The sequence below is a fragment of the Aquila chrysaetos genome, chromosome 25, assembly GCF_900496995.4.
Source record: "Aquila chrysaetos chrysaetos chromosome 25, bAquChr1.4, whole genome shotgun sequence".
Taxonomy (NCBI): Eukaryota; Metazoa; Chordata; class Aves; order Accipitriformes; family Accipitridae; genus Aquila; species Aquila chrysaetos.
The window spans coordinates 17,107,766-17,124,594 of NC_044028.1; the positions used below are offsets into that span (position 1 = coordinate 17,107,766).

General features: G+C 50.9%; 2 protein-coding genes across 10 annotated transcripts in view; both read right to left on the reverse strand.

Moving 5' to 3' along the window:
- Positions 1 to 3,503: 3,503 nt before the first annotated feature.
- LOC115336019 (zinc finger protein 501-like) lies at positions 3,504 to 10,950 on the reverse strand. Of its 6 annotated transcripts, XM_030002455.1 has the most exons (4): positions 9,994 to 10,044; positions 9,586 to 9,706; positions 6,982 to 7,125; positions 3,504 to 5,396 (listed from the first exon to the last, which is right to left on the reverse strand). In XM_030002455.1, the coding sequence occupies exons 3-4, from the start codon at positions 7,025 to 7,027 to the stop codon at positions 4,213 to 4,215; spliced, it is 1,230 nt and encodes a 409-aa protein (XP_029858315.1). In that variant the 5' UTR covers positions 7,028 to 7,125; positions 9,586 to 9,706; positions 9,994 to 10,044; the 3' UTR covers positions 3,504 to 4,212. The 6 variants fall into 6 exon arrangements, with proteins under 6 accessions (XP_029858315.1, XP_029858311.1, XP_029858310.1 ...); XM_030002451.2 differs by lacking the exons at positions 6,982 to 7,125; positions 9,994 to 10,044 and adding an exon at positions 10,275 to 10,950 and having other exon boundaries at positions 9,587 to 9,706; XM_030002450.2 differs by lacking the exons at positions 6,982 to 7,125; positions 9,994 to 10,044 and adding an exon at positions 10,275 to 10,950 and having other exon boundaries at positions 9,587 to 9,709.
- A 2,186-nt stretch (positions 10,951 to 13,136) lies between these two features.
- Positions 13,137 to 16,829, reverse strand: part of SLX4 (SLX4 structure-specific endonuclease subunit) — a 33,764-nt gene continuing 30,071 nt past the window's right edge. For 2 of the 4 annotated variants that reach the window (XM_030002447.2, XM_030002448.2), the window contains exons 14-16: positions 16,094 to 16,196; positions 15,374 to 15,856; positions 13,137 to 14,739 (exon numbers count right to left, since the gene is read on the reverse strand). In XM_030002447.2, coding sequence (XP_029858307.1) covers positions 14,385 to 14,739; positions 15,374 to 15,856; positions 16,094 to 16,196 — 941 coding nt within the window. In that variant the 3' untranslated portion in view covers positions 13,137 to 14,384. The other 2 variants (XM_030002449.1, XM_041120056.1) reach the window with 2 other exon arrangements.

A 16,829-nucleotide genomic window follows, 5' to 3' on the forward strand; every position in this document is an offset into this window, starting at 1 on the left:
TCTTATACTTCCAGAAAGCTAGAGTCCTGGAGATAGGGTGTGCTGCCTCTGCACACTGCCAGGCCTGCAACAGCCACCGGTACAAAGCACCAGGTGAGAGCAGAGCTTCAAAGAGCACCTCAGCACCACTCATCCCTTGGAAAAGGCCTGAAGGCTGACATTAAATCCAGCCCAAAGGAACACACCAGATCAAGCCTCAGAAACTAGTAGTTAACAGCAGCAATGGTTCAAGGCTCCCAATGGCCAGACGTGCATGGCATGGCTCCTGAGATCATCATTGTACAAGGCACATCTGCTAACTTACTGGTTAGAGCCTCCAGACCCACGCCTCACAGCACACTCGTGTTTAGCAGCACTCACCAACACTGGAACTCTGCTCTCCGTGCTACACAGGGGACATCTGATGGGGTCTCAGAAGCCTTTACCCAAGCCTGTTATAGAAGCACAACTGATCACAACAGTGAATTGTTGTTCCAGTAGCACTGGCTGCTGCTGGAAGAAAGGGTTAGAACGCAAAGTCATTTAAGGACTTTGGTGCACTCTCAGATTTTTATCTCCCACAGCTTTTTTTTTCTAGAGGCTCAGTCTGACACATTCATCTCTATAGCAATACACCGGGCAGTGGCAACACGAGTCCCTTTAGCCCAAGGTGAGGACAGTACACATATGGGAAAATATGAAAGCTTAGATTTTTCCCAATACCTTCTCTAGTGTAGGCACCTCCCTGATGAGCCATGAATTCAAGAGACAAGTCAGCACAAATCAAATGTCTGTCCTTTTCACTATTAGGATATTGCATGAGAACTGGGAGGAAGAGAAGTCAAAATTATTGTATCTCTTACCACCACACATCATTGCTTTTATTCAAAAACTGGCAACTGAAAGCCCACAGCATGGTCACTGGTCAAAGGCCTGGTTTCTCAGGGTGTTCTGCTCCTCTGAGAGAGCCAGTGTCGTACACACCGAGAGGGAGGTTCAGGCAGCTGCCTACCTCCACTGCACAGGCTGGAACGTCATTTCATTTGCTACGAGGAGCTCTGCTCATCAAGACCCTGGCTGATGTTCAGGGTAAACACATACCTTCCCAGTGGCCTGACAGCAGACTGCTTGGGAGAAATCCAACAGCTACAAGAGTCAGGATAGCAGGGCTGGAGAGTGGAAAGAAGGTTTGGTACAGAACACCTCAGCACTCCAAACTTTTATTTCCCAATAACGGTGTTCAAACCCTCCAAGAAAACATGCCTATCTCATCTAGCCAGCAATCAGTTTGCCCCTACACACATTTCCACAGCAAGCTTCACACTCAAGATGCACAGCCGTTCTTCTCAGGGTCAGAAGACACTTAATCGCAATAATCCCATGCCTTTTGAAGGAAGTAGACACTGCTGCTGCAGGGAAGCAGGACTGGAAGTCCTGGCTTTACTTGGGCACCCTCGGAAGAAGTTCAATAATTTACAAACACCCAGGCAGTACAGAGTTCATGTTTGCTGTTCAACTAGCATGCAACTTCAAGGTATTTCCCCACATGCAGAGCTTACATCCTTGCTTTAGCAAGCGGCAGAGTGTGGCTGGACCTACCCAAGCATCACTGCAGCAGAGACAAACCCCAGAACTCCAGGCCTAGTGGCTTGAAGAATCATCACAGGGGTAACCTGGCAATCACATCAGGAGAGCTTCACATCTCCTTCTCCCTCTGGGGAGGTATTTGGCACCGGCTGCTGCTGGAAATGGAGCCTCACAGAATAAGTTACTACATTACCTGCTGCCAGGTAGGTTTAAGACTTCACCTGGACACAGCCAAAATTTAGGCAATAATTCAAGTCTAAAACACTTCTAGCAGTGCCCATGCAAATGATACTTCTGTCCCCCAGAGCTGCAGTCCAGCACCTCAACAAACTGATCGAGGAGGGAAACTCCTAGTGAGTTCACAGGTCTCGTCCAGTTCTGCACTTTGGTAAGCAGCCCGTGTCAGGCAACGCATCAGGAAATCTATTTTCTCACACTGGTTAGGAGAACAGAGCGAGGGGCAGGCAAGTCAGTCAGTCAGGGTTAGACCTGGGGGAGAGGAATAGCGGAGTGTGACAGTCACGCATGAAAATATCAAACAGCCTTTGCTCTGGGGAGAGCCAGTGCTTGCCCTGCCTGTCCCAGCCCACAGCCAGCTGTGCCAGGGACACCCCAGGCAGGGCCCGTGACAGGCACTTACGGCTGATGTATGTAACGCAGCACTGTGTACAAGTGCTAGGCACCACAAGGCTTGACCAAGACGTCCGTTTCAGCCGAAAATGGAAACGTAGGGACAGCAAGCAGCCTCAGAGGCTTTTGTCCTCCAAGCTTGTCACTGAGCTCCACTGGGGTGAGAAGAGCCAAGTGCCCCCCACGCCACCCGGAGAACCGGGCACAGGACTCCTGTCCCGAAGGACCGGGGCATCCTTCCCCAGAAGCTGCGCACAAGAATCACTGCGGAACCACAAGGCAACTGTCCTGGCACGCTTCCTCAGCTGCTGTGCAGACGCTCGCCCGTGGGAACAGAAGGAAGAGATTAGGGAGGCCTGACAATCGCTGGCCCGGCACGCAGCCAGAGCTCGGCTAGTCACGATCACAGGGCTGGCAGCCGGGCGCTGCGCACCCCGGGCGGCTTGAGGTGAGCCGAGCCGAGCCGAGCCCCGTCCTTCCGCGGCCTGCGCCGCGCCGCACCGCGCCGGTGGCCCAGCCAGCGGCCCGGGACCAGGCGGCCGGGAGGGCCGCGACAGCCCTCCCTGCGGCCGGGAGGGCAAGAGGCAGAGCAGGGCCGGGGGCAGAGTCCCGGGGCCGGGCGCTGCTCCCAGGCCCCGGAGGACACGGCCCTGACACGGATTTCAGGACCGAGCGTTTCCCCCCGCCGCAGGGTACCGAGCCCACCTGCCCCCGGGAGCGGGGAGGCCGGGGCCGCTGCCTCCCGCGGCAGCTCCGGGGAAGCCTACCCGCCCTCCCTCCGCCGGCGGAGGGGAAGCGGCGAGGGCCCGGGGCAGGCGGAACAGAGCCCCGCGGGGGGGAAAAGTCCCACAGGGGGCAAGTCCGGAGGGCCTCAGCCCGGTACCGGCCCGGGCGGTGGGAGGGGGGGGGCCCGTTACCTCCGGAGCAGGCCCCGGCCCCGGCCCCGGCCCGCACCGCCGCGTTGCCATGGAGACGCGCCGCGCGCACTCACCCTCCGGCCGGCTGCCCTCCGCCCCGCGGCGCGAAACAAAGGCCCGGCCCTGCCGCCCCGGCTTTATTGACCAGGAGTGACAGCGCAGCCAATCAGGAGCCACCGACGGCACGCGTCGGCGCCGCCGATTGGTGGAGACGGCCGGGTTGTTACAGAGGGGCTCTAGCCCGCCCCCCCGTCGCCTCGCCGCCCGCGACCTCCAGCGTCGCGCGACGCCCCGCCCCGCGGGCGGCCCGGCGCGTGCGGCCGCGCAGGCGCAGGCGGCGCCAGACCGGTGGCGAGAGTTGTGGCGGTAAAGGCCGGACGGTGGAAAGGGTGGTTTTTAACGATGGTTTTATTTGGCGGTTTTAGAAATAATCAAGCCTCGCTAACACACAGTTCTGCTCCCACGGGGGCTCTCTGCCCAGGTGGGCACCACGTACCACACACCCACGCAGCGATGAGCCTCGCTGGGACTGCCGGCCTCTGCCCGCGGCCCGCCCCAGGACACAGGGGCTGAGGGGCACCAGGCTTTGGGCTTCTCTCTGCCACAGGCCCAGCCCACGGACTGAGGAAGGCGATTCGGAGCGTCTGAAGAAAGCAGTGGCAGGGAGGGAATGCAAGAGCTGTTACGTAGTCAGAGCGTTGCAGGCTCGAAGATGGTCCGTTTAGTTCACTCTAAATTGTCCAAAACGTGTGTGCACAGAGAAAAGGCAAGGTATCTACCTTCCTCTAAAATACACCATCATGTACATTCCAGCCTTTTCAAACTACTTCCTTTCTCTCCCTCTCCCAAAAGCTATCCCTCCGAACACCACTTCCATCCCCTGCTGCATCACAGGCTCTTCCCCAAACCTCCAATTCAGCTCCTTCCACAAACTCTCCCCTTCTTCCATCTCTCTCGTTTAGGACTTGTTCTCCCAGAAAGAAATTGCTTTTACCATCTGCAAGCAGGGCGGTCAATAGAGCAAAGGAAGAGAGACACCGGGCTTTGCTCCCCAGGGTATGAGACCTAACTGCTCCCCACACTCACACTCTCACCCCTCCTAGGGCTCCCCAACCCTGTGGATCTGCTGGTGCCGGAGGAGTGCAGAGCTCACGGTGAATCCCTTCCCGCAGTCGACACAGGCGTAGGGACGCTCCCCGGTGTGGATGCGCCGGTGCTGGATGAGATGGGCACTCTGCCGAAAGCTGTCCCCACAGTCAGCGCAGGCGTAGGGCCTCTCCCCTGTGTGGACCCGGTGGTGCCGAAGCAAGGCTGATCTCCACAGGAAGCTCTTCCCGCACTCTGTGCACTCAAAGGGACGCTCCCCAGTGTGGAAGCGGCGGTGCTGGATGAGGTGGGAGCTCACAGTGAAGCTCTTTCCACACTCGGTGCACCCATAGGGGCGCTCACCCATGTGGAACCGTCGGTGTTGGATGAGGGCTGAACTCACGGTGAAGCTCTTCCCGCACTCGGAGCACTCGTACGGCTTCTCTCCAGTGTGGACCCGCTGGTGCTTCATGAGCTCGGAGCTCTGGCTGAAGCTCTTCCCGCACTCCGCGCACTCATAGGGTTTCTCTCCGGTGTGGACCCGCTGGTGTCGTGTCAGGGCTGAGCTCACGCTGAAGCTCTTCCCACAGTTGCTGCACTCATAGGGTTTCTCCCCAGTGTGCACTCGCTGGTGCTGGACGAGCTGCGAGTTCCCAGAGAAGCTCTTCCCACACTCGGCACACTTGTAGGGCTTCTCCCCAGTGTGAGTTACCTGGTGCCGGATCAGCTTCGAGCTCATGCTGAAGCTCTTTCCACACTCGGAGCACTCGTAGGGCCTCTCCCCTGTGTGGATTCTCTGGTGCTGGATGAGATGTGACCGCTGCCGGAAACTCTCCCCGCACTCGGCGCAGGCGAAGGGTTTCTCTCCAGTGTGGATTCTTCGATGCTGGACGAGGTTGGAGCTCACCCGGAAGCTTTTCCCACAGTCCCCACATATCGTCAGTCTCCCCACAGAAGGATTTCTCTGCTGGATAATATCTGGCAGCCTCCTGAAACTTTTTCCACGCAGCATCACTCGGCTTTGCCTCTTCTCCAGAGGTCTCTGAACCCTTTCCGACCTGCGTGGGAGGACTAGGTCCTGTGCAGGACTCTGGGAACTGTTCTCCTTGGAGCGTCCTGAGAGTAAACCCTCAGGCTCCACTGGCCCGGGGATGCCTTGGTGGGCATTCTCCTCCTTGCTCACAATCCCATCTTCAGCTGCAATAAAATGAGAATCCAGAGAGAAGTCACAAGCAGGACAGGGAACTTTGCACAGGGGAAATTGAAAGAGGCCAAATTCTAAAAATTCAGCAGATTGACTTTAAGTACAGAAAGTTCTGATATTTCCCTCCAAACCACATAGCGGATTTTTCAGAGTGTTCACAGGAACAAACTCTAGAAATAGCCCTGCATGCTTTGCCAGAACCTGAATCTACTGCAATTATTGCCATATTAGAGGGAAAAGTTTAGTGCTCAAATGGGAAAGATGGCTGCTCTTCCAGGGTATTATATCTAAGAATGTTATTAAAAGTTGAACTGGGAGTCAGAGGAGGGCCATAAAGAACTGCCTTGTTCAGCAGAACATTACTTGGGTTGCAACAGATGCAACCTCTCTGCTCTTGTGCTGCTAGTATTGCAGAGAGGGAGAAGATGCACAAAGGAGATGCTGGCCCTAAGGCATGAGACACGGAGACCACCTGGAGTCTGGCTTATGCCAATCTTAGAGCAGAAGAAAGGTAAATTTATGCTTCCATTGGTGCAGAACAAATCCGTTGTGGAAGGTGGTTGGTGAGCTGAAGATCCTCCATGGCCAATTCCAGATTATGCACTGCGGAAATCCGATAAATGTAGATGACGAAGGTAGTGCAAGTCAGTGGAAGTAACGCTAGCCGAACAGTTATGAATGGCTCCTGGGACACAGGCAATGAACAAATCCCTGCCCTCTTATTCACATAAAGTCTTGCAGAAGCATAACCGATATGAATCTATGCTGTGCAGACTCAAGATCAGCTGAAAGTCTTTCCAAGGCAAGGGGCTTGCATAGATTTCTAGGGTATTGACACAGAGCAGTGACTCCTTCCAGCCCACTGCTCTAATGTGGTTTGATGAGCAGCATCCTAGCAGGTTCAAAAGCATGTACCCCCAACAATACTGTGGCTTTTGCCGTCAGTGGGGAAATGTAGCTCTTTGCAGGCTTACTGAGGGCTTATACGCTAAATTGGCAAGACAGGACCTGTGTGGCATGTACCCTTATACTATTGGGGAAGGGTAAATGGATGTCAGAGGGATGTACATGGGATGTAGAAACGGCAACATGCATCTCTGAAGAGAGGCATTACATCCAGGTTTAAGACAGCTCAATCAGGGAAATAGATTTCTAGATGATCTCTCTGTATGGACTTCCAGGGGTGAAGGATGACTTGCTGTTGACTATATGTAGACCCAAAATATGGAACAGGCTGAGGACTAAAGCTGCAAACACGCAGACCTCCAGAACTGCCTACTTAAAGATTCAATGGCTACCTCCTGGTTCTCTGAAAACTCTTGTGAAATGAACTGGTAACTTATCAGTTGCGTGGGATTGAGGTACAAACCACAGGCACTTCCTGTGGTCCGGCAGAGTTGCGATAAGGAAGTGCATGCCTTGGAAGAGGAGAGTCACTATGGAACCGTAAGTATGCAATAAAGGAACGAGAGTCTAGAATTTCAACCTAGACTGATATATGTACATATTTAATCTTCCTCTTTCTAGTCAGTATAAGGAAACATCACAGTATGATTTCACAGTGAACTCCTGATATACCTTCTGTGGCAGTTTGGTGTGGTAGTGATGCCACTTCTTCCCTCATATAGTTTTCATTAAAATCATCCCTTGAGAGGAACAGAAACTGGAACTTTGCTATTCACCATGAAGGCATTTCCATTTGTCTGCAGCTACTCCATCCAGGCCTGGAGGAAAAGAGAAAGATGATATCCAAAGACAGGATAAGAAGAGGACATTTCTGGCAGGCCAGCATAAAGCTCTTGACCTGTATGTCAGACTTACTGAGTAGAGAATGGAGCTAGTGAAGTTGTTCTGTTGCTGTTGTGCCCAAAGAGATACCCTTCACCTACGCTAGCTTTGGTACTTACACAGAAATTTGGTTCTTTACACAGAACTTGAAAAGGCCTTCAAAGTAGAGGAGAATCAAGTCTTCTACGGTGTTCTGTAGTTTTTGGGGAAGGTGAGGAGCTTCAAGCTGCTTATTAAAATGATTACAGCCATGGCTCCAGCTCTCAACTTATACAACCATTTTTGTTACTTCTGAGCTACTAGGTATCTTCACTGGCATCCAAGACAAGTTGTCTGTAAAGGGTCTGATTGAAATCATGATGACAGGAATTCACTGGAGGTATTTTAAGTGGAAGGAGAGTAAGTTCACAATGCTGAGGAATTAATACTGGAAGCATAAGGCTGAACTGGCAAAAATGAGTAAGCAAGAGAGACAGGAAGAATGTGGTTCTTCCTCAGCCCATGCCAGTCTGGGTTGATGGTAAGACCTCTGATATGCCCAAGACTGCCAGTGCTATAGCTACAAGGCAAGCTCCAGGTAGCAGAGTAAGCGTACATATTGAGAGAGAACCTAAATATCACCTTAAATGTACCCTTGGAACTGTCTTTCTCAAGAGAAGCCAGCAGCAGAAGGAGTTTTGGCTGATGCTCTGGCCTGTCTCACAGCAGCGGGAGGACACAGCAATCGTCTCCGGCACTGAATTCAAGAGTTCACAGAAGAGAAAGCCATGAGAAGTATTAAAAATAACACACCACCATCATGAGGAAGCCTCAGGCTGCTGGATGATGGTAGACTGTGCTGGGGAGGTGTCACTGTATGATTGTCTTATCCCCCTCCCGGGCAGCCACTTCTAGGCAGTCCCTGAATCCCCGAGACAGGGCTCGGAGCTACACAGACCTTTGGTCTAACCCAGCAGGGCTGTTCACACGACCTCACAACACTGCCGGACTCCTGACTGTGGTACCTCACTGGTGGGGGACTGGAAGGTGGCTGATGTGATGCCAGGGCTCGAGGGGAGATCTGGGGCCCAACATTCCAAGCAAACAAACAGAAATTGGAGCAAGAGAATCAATGGACAGATGGCCAAAGAGGGCAGACTTGGGAAGAGCTGGCACGGCCTTTGGAAAGAGATGTCTTACTTCACAAACCACTTGGAGTTCTTCAGAGACGTCACCAATATTAGCAAAAGGGAGATCTGGAGTCCAAAGGCACTCCTAAAAGACTTTTGTCCCTCACCAAAACTGATAAACTAAGCTGCCGTGGGATGAATGACCCTCAGTAAGGTGGTAAGGAAGGGGAAGGGGAGGTGGAACCATCGCTGATGATTCTGTGTCATTCAGGGTTAAAGACACAAAGGCTGACTATAAAGATAAACTGTGGCAGAGCTTTTGATACTGACCAACAAGGTGACAGGGGAATGACAGGGGACATTCGCTGCAGGTAAACATAAAGAACCGCAGAGGGGAACAGCCTCTATACATTGCACTTATACCAGGACGGGCCTAGGATGTTTTTGGTATCATTCAGGAATAGCACCTTGGAGTTAGAGCAGACAGATGAAAACTGCAGCTTCTAGGCAGACAAAACAGCTAGTCACATGTTAGGGATTGTTAGGAAAAAAATAGAGAATAAAAGAGAATGTAATTCTGCCTTGCTGCTCAAACCCCACATCCTGACTGTGTGCAAGGGGGAGGACAGATCCCCCGTTTCAGAGAAACGGAAGATTTCTGTAGAGCTGAGGAAGATACAGAGGCATGATTTGAATGATCAAAGGCACAGAATAGCTTCTGTATAGGAGATGACTCAACTGCCCATTCTGCTGGAAGAAGGTACAGCTGATAGAGGATATCACTGAGGACTGTAAAAACACAAGTGGCATGTGGGGTAGGTAGGGATCCATCCTGCACCGTCTGTTCTAAATTAAGAACTACTGACATCCAGTGATCTACTAGAAGGCAGCTTCAAAGCAAACCAAAGGAGGCGGCGGCTCACAAAACAGCTAAATAAGCTGTGGAGCTCCTTGCTGCAAGCTGTCATGGATGCTAAAACGTACACAACTTCGGAAGGCCAAAAAATACACAGAGAGCTGCAAGATATCGAGACATCACATGTCTAGTTCGGGACTTTCTGAAGTCACAGATTGCTTGGGCCTGGGAAAGCATACGGGGACACACCACCCCTTGTCTGCTCTTCTCTGCGCCTCCGATACCAGCCATTGTCAGAGACAGCAGGCAAAACTGGCAGGACCCTGGTCCGACCCAGTACCGCCACTCTTGCGCATTCCGGTGGGATTCAGGGATCCTGGAGCCGTTTTTCTCACCGACAGCTTCGCAGAGGATTCCACCGGCCCCTTACCTGCACAGGTGCCACTCAGAACGGTCTTCCCCTTCCCTTCGTAGGCGTGGAGGTGGGAGAACCACAGTTCCTCCTTCTGATCCCTGTGGGAGATCATCTCCAGCTCCGCTCCTGGGGGTCCTGCTTCGGGAAAAGCAACGAGGAGGGTCAGACGACCCGGGCTTTAACTGACTGCTACGAGCAGAGGGGCTTCTGCACTTGGGAATTAGCAGCTCCCCGCTGAGCTGGGACCCCGGTTCCACCGGGCTCCCCAGCACCCCTACGGCCCCGCTGCCCGTGAGCACCCGCACCGCCCCGGGGAAACTAACGCAGCAGCAGGGCTGGGGGGGGGGGGGGGGGGGGCTCTCCCAGCCGCGGCGGGGAGGCGGCGGGGAGCCGGCGGCTCCCCCCGGACAGGGGCCCCGTACCTGCGCCCGGCCCGGCCGGATCCCGGCGTCGGGGGGGGGGGGGCGTCACGTGACGGCGGCGGCGGCCAATGGCGGGCGGCGCCTTCGGCTCTGAAGGCGACCGAAAATGGCGGCACCGAAGGTCGGGATGGCGCCGGTCCCGTCCCGCGGCGGAGCTCCGCGGCCGTCCCGCCGGCCAAACCGGGCCTTTCTGGCAGGCGGGGCTGCCGCCGCAGGCCGGCCGAGGCCAGCCCTCCCCGCGCTCGGGCAGCCGCCGGGCCTCTCCCCCGCGGGTGGGTTACCTGCTGCCGGATCCGCTCCGCGCTCACGCTGAAGCTCTCTCGGCACGCGTAGGGCCTCTCCCGTGAGGGTTATCCGGTGCTGGATGAGACGCCATCGCTGCCCCAGGCTCTCCCCGCAGGCGAAGGGTTTCTCTCGGGGTACCTGTGGGAGGCAAGGCTTCAGCTCTGCGGCTCTGGGCAGGCTCATCCCTGTCAGGCAGACAGCAAATGCCCGCCTCGGGGGGGCAACATGGACCCTTCGTCGCAGAAGCTCGAGTGAAGAAGACAGGATAGCAGCCAGCGCTTCCTAAGAAATAAGTATCTAGAGGACACCAAAGCAGACCTCTGGAAATTTGTACATGGGCTCGGTGCCCTTCCAAGAAATGAGGACATACTGGGGGCACCGTCGCGCTGCTGGAGCCTCCTAGGTCCCAAGAGCGGAGACAGGGCCTTCGGCGTTGGGAAAGGAGGAGTGGGCTTGCGCTGGGCTTAGGCACGAGCTTAAATCCTTAGCAATCTCCTAAATCCTTAGTGAGAACTCATTCCTTGGTAATCTAAGCTTACAAGATGACTGCCTGGGCAGTAGAGCAGCTGGAAAGGCAAGGAACCTGGGCAGAGCACCCTTGCAAACCCTGTTCTGGGGGACAGCAACTGAGTCGCAGAGATGTCTTTCCTGAAGGCTGTGTCACCTCTCTCAGACACTTTGTGTCTCATTAAACAACAAGCAGCTTATATGCAATGCCTCTGAAAAAAATTTTATGCTGGAGTGATCTGAAAAGCTAACAAGCATGCTTCAAAGGCACTTCGAGAACAGCTCCAGTCCCCTTCAAGAACTGCAGGAAGGATTGCGCTCGCATTTATCCCTTCGATAGCTAAACGCTGACACTGTAAGCATAATACCTGGGCTCTGTTGGCCTAGTAGAATGGGAAGGCACAGCAGTCACCACTCTGCGCTTTACAGCGTTCTCATATTTTATAGTTAAATTGGCCCCTCCGTGGGTCTTGGCCATGGCAGAGACCACGGTGATGGATCGCACCCACTCAAGAAATGCGATTAAGACAGGGCAACTTCTGGAATAAGTGTACACACAGAACTGTGCCTGTATAAGAAAACAGCTCTCTTCTCACATGCAAGATTATTACGTAAATATCTGCAGCACAGCTTTTCAGAATAAACCTATTGAGGCTATTTTTTCAGGCAGGAAATGTGACAATACACAAACCAACATGGTGATAGCTGCAGAGCAGTATCCATGATCAATTTGTTTGTCATTTGATTGTTAACAGCGAATTTAGAAACAGTGTTTTCCAAAGCTCACTCAGAGCTCACATGGCGCATCTTGGTTAAGACAGAAGCTTTGTGCAATGCAAGTAACATAATCTGCTCCTGTCTTTAACTTTAAAAAAACAACTAATTTCTTAGTTGAAAAGGTGGTTTTTTTTCTGAAGCCTTAGAAGTGTTAAAACAAACAGAAGGATCAAAATATTTTTGATAGCTGTTACTACATAGTTGGAAATAAAAAATCATGACAATGTATTTTCCAAGACAAATGAGCCTGCATTAGGAAGGTATGAAAACACAGAAATACATACAAATTGAACTGTTTGGCAACACATTATCACTGGCAGATGGCAACACCAGTGTTAGCTGAGGGAGGCACGCTTTGCTTACGGATTAATGAAGCAGGCAAATGAATAATTGCTTTCAGATAATTTGCAGTGTGTCACATATGTCCTTGTGGTCTTGAAGGCTGTAAAATATTTTAAATTCTTTTCTCATCATCTGAGAAAAGTTTTAGAATTACAAGAGACATTTCATTTTGTCATCTTCTGCAACAAGGAAGCATTGAGGCAAGCCTCTGCAAAGCGGTCACCTCCAAACCCTGACAGCACAGATGTGATACTTAAAATCATCTTTCTGCACTAGGCAAAGACTGCCCAGTTGCAAGGTTTAAGGATGACAAAGATAGGAGGATGGAGACTAAAATTCAGATTTTTTTCATAACATGCTAAACAGTTTTTTATGACAAAATGCTATTTGAACGATTGTAATTTATATCCACTGAACTGTGACACTGAATTCATTCAAGATTAAGATGTAATAAAGAATTGATTACAAAACCCTTGATCATAAATATGTCTCACCTAAAAACAGAGCAAAAAAACTGGGAAGGGATTTTATTTATTTTCCCATATTAAGACTGGTAAGTAGGACGGAACCTTTTTCCATGTATGAAGTGTGTACTTGAGAGAGAAATACACGGTACACTGAGGGAAACAACATTTCCTAGAATGCCACTTAAGGCAAGTCTTGTCCTTTTCAGGTAACAAAGTCATCTTCTGGCAGCTCTTGCACAAGAAGTTGGAGGAGGAAAAGTGATGTGACTGCCAGGGAAGAAAACTGTCCCAAATTCCTTAAAATTCACCAGACATGGCAGAAGGCTTTGCTAGGAGGTCCCCCCACCATTATACATGCCACAGTGACACCTGACAGAGAAGAGGAGGTTCATAAGCGGTCACCCAGTTCCCCTTCACCAGCAGCCCTCCCCTCCAAGGCCAGACTGGACCCTTCCCCACAGCCCATCCTCCCGGCAGACCCCAACACCTTCCCCCCAAGTCTCCCTTACCTTTGGGCTGCACAGCCCAGATGAAGCAGGCAGCTCGTCTCTCTCCAGGCAGCCAATTAATCAGCTGCTGCAGAGTGATCTCTCCCATTCCACCTCTCCTTGCTGCTGGGCACCCGTGCCAACGCCTCTTCCTCCATTTCTCCGCTCAAGGTTTCAGCCAGTACAGGCACAGACTGCAGACTCTCCTGCTCCCAACGAGACCCAACCTTGCCACTTAGAACCGCCCCCCAAGTCTATTTTAAGACATTGCTTATAGTTTATCATTAGTACCTTACAAATTGTTTATTGTATATAATATAAATCAAATAAACCCAAAGATATACTGTATCAAAAATAGAAAAAATATTTATAAATATATAAATACGTTTAGAAATCTGGCTTCTTTTTTTGAAGTGTTGCGAACATTTTGTTCAGTGAGACTCTTTGCAGACTCAGAACTACCAGAACAGACAAAAGTCAGATGTGAAAGTAAATGCCTAAAAGATGACAATTTAGGGTCCAAGACTACCCCAAGAGTCCCAGACAGTTTACAACCTAAGATCAGTCCAGTTTGGAAAGGATCAGAGAAGCGCGTTTAGATCAGGTTATAAGAAGTGCTGAAGAGATCGAGTGGTCACTACAATACTGTCTTCTTAAAAACATCTCTGTCGAGGACATACTCAAGCTACACTGACAAGGTAAAACAGCACTCAGAAAATGGAGCAGATGGTATCCTTAACACAGATCCAGCATGCAAGTGAACATACACAACTGAATGTTTGAATCTAAAGGGCTTTCACATGACATCTGGTGTCAGAGGGCATTTTTGGGAGCCATCACAAAGAGACTACAAAACCACCTCCACTGTTTTGCAGCCATTTAAGAAACACAGATTTAGGAGTTTTACCAGAGATTGCAAATTGAACGAGGGACAGAAGAAAGGCATTGGATTTCCACAATGCTCCCTGCCTTAACAATCAGCAGGGCAGATTGTATGCTGAAGAAATGAAGACAGAAGTGACTGGGGTCTAAACACTCAGTGCTTTACACGGGGGAAAGGGGACTGGTTTCTTGCAGGTGGCTTATTCTACTGAATACTGGAACTTGAAGGGTGAAGCGTTTCACAGCCCAAGGACAGGGAAAAGGTCTTGGCAAGCGTCACTGGGGGAAGCACCTGCCTTTAAAAGCACCAACATGAAGAAAAGTTGGGGACCTAAAACCTATTAGAAAAATACAAAGAAAAGGCACAGGAGGAAAACTGGGGGGGGAAAGAGGCTCCAGATGACCTTCGTGCTGAAGGCAGGACAGCAACTGGAGAAATTTGTGCAATTCGGAGCAGAGGGCTGGGAACAGGAGCTCAGTTCAGACCCATTCTCCAGTGTGTAATCTGGACAGCAGGCCACAAGGAGGAGCAGTGCACCCACTGATCACAGCACCACTGCTAGCACCAGCCTGGAATGGGGTTTCCAGCTTATCAGGAAGGCCTCCACGTACAAAATTTTCAGGATGGAGGAGTCAGCTCCATTCAGTACCGTCTCCTCTGTTTTTTGTTCCCCTTTCTTTTCTGTTGCTTCTCTTTCCGGGCTCCGGCCGTGGTAAATGTGATACAGTGAGCATCTAAAAAGTCAAGCAGCTTTGCCTTGGAAATTTTAATGCCGTTCTGCTTCAGCTCTGCGTGCAGCTCAGCCAGCTCAATTGGCTCATAAAAGAGAATCTTGTGGTACAGGGCTGTGTTTGAACGGATGTAGCACCTTACTGCCTCCAGCTTATCTTCTTCCCGAGCTGCTGCCTGAGATGCTGGAAGCTCCTGAGATGCTGGAAGCTCCTCTTCCTCCTCCTCAGATGCAAAAGCACAGGCTTCAAATCCATTCACGAAAGAACTAAAAGCAAGATCAAGAAGACCAGAGATGAAAGAAAAAAACAGGCCATCAAGAACAGGACCAGAGCTTCCCAAATCCCTGGTGGCCAACCCCTGTGACTACCCTCTATAGCATCACAGATTCTCCAATACTGGCACCCACAAAGTGAGTGAAGCAGAACATGGCACGTGTTCTGCAAAGTTCCCCACCCCAGCCAGGACAGCGCTGGTCCTGCTCACCCAGCCCTGGAGCTCTCTTGGCATTCCTTGCTCCTGACCCATAGCACCTACTGCTGCCATACTTCAGCAGCCTCTACCGAGTACTGCTGTGCCGTCCTCTCCCTACTCTAGCTGCAGGTTCTCAGTCAACACTGAGTGCTCCTTGTCGCTCTAACTTTCAGAGATCAGGCATGACAGATTTGGGCCTTGCCCACAGGCAGCCACAAGCACGTTTGTGTTCTGAGAATAGCTCACTGGGAATTAGACTAAAAAACCAAAGCCTATTTCTTTTGTAGGAGTGTGTTGACCTTCAAATGACATGCCCAAGGTGGCAGGGCCACTGTAGGCCACACGGACACTCACCTCTGTTTGCCACATTTGTAGCTCATCTCTGTCCTGCACCATTGACTGTTTTGTTTAGTATTTTGTTGCCTTACCTCTGTGAACCAAAAGAGATGTCACTTCCATCCAGTGAAGAAACTGCAGACTCCTGAGATGCTGAGAACATTGGTTCCTCACCATCAGCTGCCAGAGACCTCTTCTCTGGAGATACAGATGATCTTTTCTGCTCTTTGGCTCCTTCTGGGTCATGTGTCATTTTAGTTCCCTCCTTGGGTGCCGCACAGCCTGTTTCACGGGATCCAACACAGTCATCATCAGCCCTCCCCAGAGGGAGCACTGAAGAAGCTGTAGCAACCTGCTTCCTTTTGCCCACAGCCCTTGAGGCATTGGCACGCTTTCCACCTGCAGTCCGGTCTGCCTTTGACTGCCTAGAGCGTTTGGCCGGGGACTTCTGCACGGGAGGCTGGGAAGATGGGATTTCATCCTCAAAGTCAGAGTCCACGTCCTGGTGAGTATACTGGAATATCTCCTTCAGCTTCAACACCATCTGGCGTTTTGGGAGAGCACGAACTCCAAATCTGAAAGAGAAAGGTGGGAGCTTGGGTTAAGATAATGCTGCATAATCCACTGTCACAGCTCAAGAAGAGGCTCAGGCCAGGAAGTCCAGTGGTCAGCTGGAAAAGTGTGACATGACCTCAAAAAACACTGACTGGACCTTCACCATGGTTTTACTTTCAGCCCAGGAGCTTGCTTTCACACTACCTGCCAGCAAGTTTCTGCTCATAAAGAGATGTACTCCTGGAGGTAATGCTAACCTGCTCAACTCCTTCTTCAGCTGTGGGGTCTCCATGATGGAGTAAGCTGGCATTGGCGTCATTGGAGTGCTGGGAGGCTTGTCGTTCTCCTGATGGGGAGGTTCTGCAGCAGGATGAAATTACCATGATCAGAATTAGTACAGAAAGGACTTAAATGGCTGGTATCTTCCCCTTTTACTAGCAGATATTCTAATATTACATAATGATTGTTTAAGTAGCACTATTTTCCTACAAGCTTTTTTAATTATTACTCAGCTTCATATTGGACAGAACAGTCAACAGTTTGTTTTTTTCCCTAAACTGGGATACTTGGTTTTTATTGACTTTAAATCAGAAAACAGCTTAAATTCAGACATATGTCACATCTGAATACGAAGCCCATTCAGGGCTTTGTTACAACAGGCAACTTTTACAAGGCAGCTAAAAAAACATGTTTACTGAATTCTGTAAAGTGGTTCTTCTCCCAGGAAGGAAATTTCATAATAGGGACTTGATGCAGAAGAAACTGAGGAAGTCAAGCTTTTGGGTCCCAAGTTAGATACCGATTTAATGATACCAATTTACTAATATTGTGAAGCACAGTCTCACATGTCATGTTCTAAACACCCGTTAAACTAATTACTTAGTATGGCATAATTAATAATATATTTAATTAGATACTATGAGATCAAGTACTGGTCTTAGATGGAAGGAACCATGCAAGGATACGCGCAGGGCATGCACAGTCTGTTGCAAG

Excerpts from the sequence above, each read along its gene's own strand:
- LOC115336019 (XM_030002450.2), bottom strand. The coding sequence starts at position 10,461 with ATGAGCCTGCCCAGAGCCGCAGAGCTGAAGCCTTGCCTCCCACAGGTA. Across the intron at positions 9,710-10,274 it reads CGGAGCGGATCCGGCAGCAG|CAGGACCCCCAGGAGCGGAG; the intron begins GTAACCCACCCG and ends CTTTTCCCGAAG. Across the intron at positions 5,397-9,586 it reads TCTGAGTGGCACCTGTGCAG|CTGAAGATGGGATTGTGAGC; the intron begins GTAAGGGGCCGG and ends ATTTTATTGCAG.